Source organism: Cyprinodon variegatus, unplaced genomic scaffold (genome assembly GCF_000732505.1).
Source record: "Cyprinodon variegatus isolate N-32 unplaced genomic scaffold, C_variegatus-1.0 Scaffold121, whole genome shotgun sequence".
Taxonomy (NCBI): domain Eukaryota; kingdom Metazoa; phylum Chordata; class Actinopteri; order Cyprinodontiformes; family Cyprinodontidae; genus Cyprinodon; species Cyprinodon variegatus.
Window position 1 is genome coordinate 1030199 of NW_015150574.1, and position 2382 is coordinate 1032580.

Here is a 2382-nt window from a genome sequence, read left to right on the forward strand (position 1 = left end):
AGACCACGGAGACCATACTGAGCATAATTTAGAAAGGTCTGTGTCAAGCTTGCTGCAACACACTGCTGTAAGAGTATAACCAGGAAGCGAGGTAGGAGGGCAAAATAGGTTTAGCGCCACCGCAGCACAGGAGGGAGAATTACATCCAGGAGCAAATGGATAAAATAGACCGGAGGAAAAAAACAAAAACATTAATCGATTCTCTTGCGGACGTATCGATGCATCGGATCGTCGGCTGTTAGATCGATGCATCGATACAAAACAATTATTTATACCCCTAGTGGAGAAAAAAAATGCACATGCAAAACCTTTACCCGCTCCCGAGAGGGGACACCAACACGTGTGAGAGCATGCAGGAGCCAATTTCTCCATGTGCACGCTCTGTTTAAAAGTTGCTTTTTGTTTGCTCTTTATTAACATCTTGTCTAACTTTGCTTCTCTATCTCCACTAAATCCCCAGGTGGCACTGATATAGTTTCGTGTTTCATGGGGCAAAATCCAACAGTTCCAGTGTATCGCGGGGAGATCCAGTCCAGAAACCTCGGCATGGCTATAGAAGCGTGGAGTACTGAGGGTAAGACAATGTGGGAGACGGGGTGTTTTGTTTTGGAGAATCTCTCAGGGTTTTTAATCTTTTTTTCTCTACCCTATCTTTACTCTTTAGTCTCCGTTTATGAGCTATTAAATCGTAGGAAGGCTGCAATTATGATCAAAATGAACTATAAACACATTTATTACCAAAGCTGATATGCCCTTGAATTTTTAATCAGCTTCTGGGGCCCATGATGAAACCAAGTGATTCTGGGTTTATTGTGGGAAGAAATGATGTGCTTATGCTGAGGATTAAAAAAAATGTGAGAGTTGATTAGTAGAGATAAAATAATCAGTTTGAAATAAACTTTCTGCCACAATAGTACAAACAACTGGGAAACTGTATTTCTAATAGCAATGCTAAAAAAAGTGATGCTTTTTTGATACTATTAGTTTGTTGAGAGTTTTTAAAGCCCTTTATATATTTTTCCATTGATTTTTAGCCCATCATTCCCCTGCTCCCTTCTGCAGGCTGTTTCTGCCACCTCAAAGGAAAGTGGACTGAGGGACCATTTGAAGGCAGTTCAGCCTGGGATTATTTTAGTCAGTATTTAAGGCTTTAACACTTTCCTGTGGGAGGCTAGGGCTGTGTAGAATCACACAGTGTTCTTTGAAAGTGTTTAGTATATTCTGTAGCTCTGGAGAAATGTTCATTGGTGTTCATTTAATTTTACATTTGGCTCATGCAATAGTGCATCTTTTAAAATGTTGTTAGTTCTTAAAAATGTAATTGTGTGCTTGGTGATGACCAGGTAAGCCGGTTTGGGGGGAGAGCGGAGAGCTTGTCTGCCTGAAGCCGATCCCCTGCCAACCAACTCGCTTCTGGAATGATGAGAATGGGAGCAAATATCACAAAGCTTACTTCTCTACGTTTCCCGGTAAATACGCAATAAACTAGCAAAGAACAAATACAAACCAAAATGCAGCGTCAGATAGTCAGTTTGCATTTTTTGAATCTAGATGGAAAAAAGTAAAATTTTTGCCCTGTTTCTGCTCTAGGTGTGTGGGCCCATGGAGATTATTGTAAAATAAATCCGAAGACAGGCGGCATTATCATGCTTGGCAGAAGGTCAGTCATTTAACTATTTTACTCACAGAATTTTGTAGATTATTAGTACTGAAAAACTTATTTTCTATAACTTGAGTTTGAACTGATTTATTTTTAGTTATGATTCTAAAAGCTGATTGTAATTGGGACATATTCATATATATTGAGGTCAAAGCTTCTGTTACATAATTACCCCTCTTTGTATTTAACTTATTGCTTAAAATAAACGTACCTATTATCATGTAAACATGTTAAATTAAAGGTATAGTGGAGGATTTTAGCTTTTTTTTTTATAAAACCCACTCTCTCCACTTAAAAACAAAAAACAAAAAAACAAAACAAAAAAAGAACATACACAACCCTGTACCCACCCCTGAAAGGGAACACGTATTAAATGCGAGAGCTTGTGCGAGAGCATGCACAAGCCCATTTCTCCTCGAAGGTGTGGGGAGGCAATGATAAGACAGTCGTTCAGATGGATCTCATCTCACCCATATTTATATATAAAAAGTTTCCCCGCAAATAAGACTACTGGTACATTAAAATATGATGACATGCTTGTATGTGTGTGCTGCAGAGGAAATCTGGACATGTTTGTGCGTTAAATAAGGATTTGTGGACATCGTATAACTACTAATGATGCAAATTACAAAATAAATAAACTTATCTACCCTGGAATGTTACAATTTAGAGGTAGATAACTTTTATTAGCAGTGATTTTAAATAGATTTCTCCAAATAGCA

The 2382-nt window shown here is 38.2% G+C and overlaps 1 protein-coding gene across 1 annotated transcript in view; it reads left to right on the top strand.

The window, feature by feature from the left end:
• aacs (acetoacetyl-CoA synthetase) overlaps positions 1-2382 on the top strand; it is a 56679-nt gene that overhangs the window by 48462 nt on the left and 5835 nt on the right. Inside the window, exons 13-15 of the mRNA XM_015375577.1 lie at positions 461-574; positions 1344-1469; positions 1591-1660. Of these exons, the coding sequence (XP_015231063.1) occupies positions 461-574; positions 1344-1469; positions 1591-1660 (310 nt within the window). The remainder of the gene's footprint in view (positions 1-460; positions 575-1343; positions 1470-1590; positions 1661-2382) is intronic.